This window comes from Anarrhichthys ocellatus, unplaced genomic scaffold (genome assembly GCF_004355925.1).
Source record: "Anarrhichthys ocellatus isolate YVR2014 unplaced genomic scaffold, GSC_Weel_1.0 scaffold21, whole genome shotgun sequence".
Taxonomy (NCBI): Eukaryota; Metazoa; Chordata; class Actinopteri; order Perciformes; family Anarhichadidae; genus Anarrhichthys; species Anarrhichthys ocellatus.
The window spans coordinates 6,653,085-6,654,679 of record NW_022280051.1 but is presented as its reverse complement, the minus strand read 5'-3'; the positions used below and the strand labels follow the sequence as shown (position 1 = coordinate 6,654,679).

Sequence of the window (1,595 nt, the reverse complement as noted above, 5' to 3'; positions counted from 1 at the left end):
AGGAGGAGAGCTAGTAACGTTAGCAGCACCGCTAACGGCTAACCAACGGAGGTTCTCCTCCTCCTCCTCTCTCCAATGATTTTTCTCGGTCTATTAAACATCTTTTAATCACAGGTCTATTTTCGGGGAGTTTGACTGAATTGAAATAATAACATCATTTCGTTCAGTATTACTTTATACAGATGAGAGCTAGCTAAGCTCCCTGTAGCATGCTGGCTACCTGTCCAGGGATGTTTCTACCCGTTCATTCTCACCTGTTCTTCAATAAACACCTGGTTACGTTCTCTGCAGGCTACCGTCTGAGATGCTACTAAAGATTCTGTCGTACCTGGACGCCTCCTCGCTGTCCTGCATCAGCCACGTCAGCAAAACCTTCCACCAGCTCGCCTACGATGAGTAAGTCCGACACAGTTCACACATTATTCCATTTAATAGCAACGCATTTTAATCAAAAGTCATAGCTGGCTTGCGCAATGCTTGTATTTGTTTTTTTAGCATTTAACATTTCATCGAGCTGTATTCACTGTGTGAAGCAGAAATATCTACGTAATGATGCCGAGTTGTAAAAAGTCTGAATTCATGTTTTGTTAGTTTTCTCCACAAGACGACAAACGAATCACTTTTAAAATGCTTGTCTTCTGAATGGAGCTGGGATCGATCGGTGCTATGCTAAGCTAACACTGTAGCAGCTCCATCAACACTCAACATAACGTCATCTAGACGTTAATACTGCAGCGTCTATTCATTGTGTGCAGCTTCTGGTTTATTCACGTACGTTCACACACAGTTTGATCTCTGTAGTGAGGTGAGGCGTCGTAGAGCTCTGGGTGAACATCCACGGCGACAGGATTTACTTCCTGATTCAACAACGTCAGCGATGACAGGAGGAGCATCTCAACGCTGACAGGATGTAAAGACACAGCGTCACGCCTCGGCCGCGTTTGGTGTGAACACGGCATTAGGCTTTTTTTTTATGAAGTCGATTTCTTACGTTTCTTCCCTGTAGTGTCATATGGCATAAGATTTACATGTCAGATTTTGGGAATCCAACATGGAGGCCACAGCCGGCGGCGGGTGACGCGGTGCTGGAGGTCGACTCGGTGCCGGTGGAACGTTGGTCGGCGGGTCACTGGAAGAAGATGCACTTCAGGACCGCCACCGGACAGGATGTGAACAAGTGGAGGAGAGAGATGAGGGACGTCTGCCCGATCACCGGTTTACCCCTGAGGACGGAGTGCGTCCTCAGGTACGACAGGAAGTAACGCTTTTAAGATCTGCAGTGGATTCTACTGGTAATAAGTAAAAACAGTCTCTGGTTCCAGCTGCTCCAGTGTGAGGATTTGCTTTGTATCATTATTATTTATATTTATTTGGGTTTTGGACCGTTTGAAGACGACAGCTTGAAACAGTTTTCTGAGTTTGTATCTACCGGGTGATTAGCTGTGAATAAAGTCAGCAGATTAATGGATATTAATAAGTGTTAGTTGCAGCCATACGAGCCAACATGGACTTTTGGGAAAAAAAGATAAGTGTTGCGGGTCCAGGAACCAGAGCAACCAGAACCAGACAAACCATGTAGAACCAGAGAAACTAGA

General features: G+C 45.5%; 1 protein-coding gene across 2 annotated transcripts in view; it reads left to right on the top strand.

The window, feature by feature from the left end:
- LOC116389990 (F-box only protein 15-like) overlaps positions 1-1,595 on the top strand; it is a 15,761-nt gene that overhangs the window by 1,249 nt on the left and 12,917 nt on the right. For both annotated transcript variants that reach the window (XM_031859194.1, XM_031859193.1), the window contains exons 3-4: positions 292-396; positions 1,007-1,246. In XM_031859194.1, the coding sequence (XP_031715054.1) occupies positions 292-396; positions 1,007-1,246 (345 nt within the window). The remainder of the gene's footprint in view (positions 1-291; positions 397-1,006; positions 1,247-1,595) is intronic.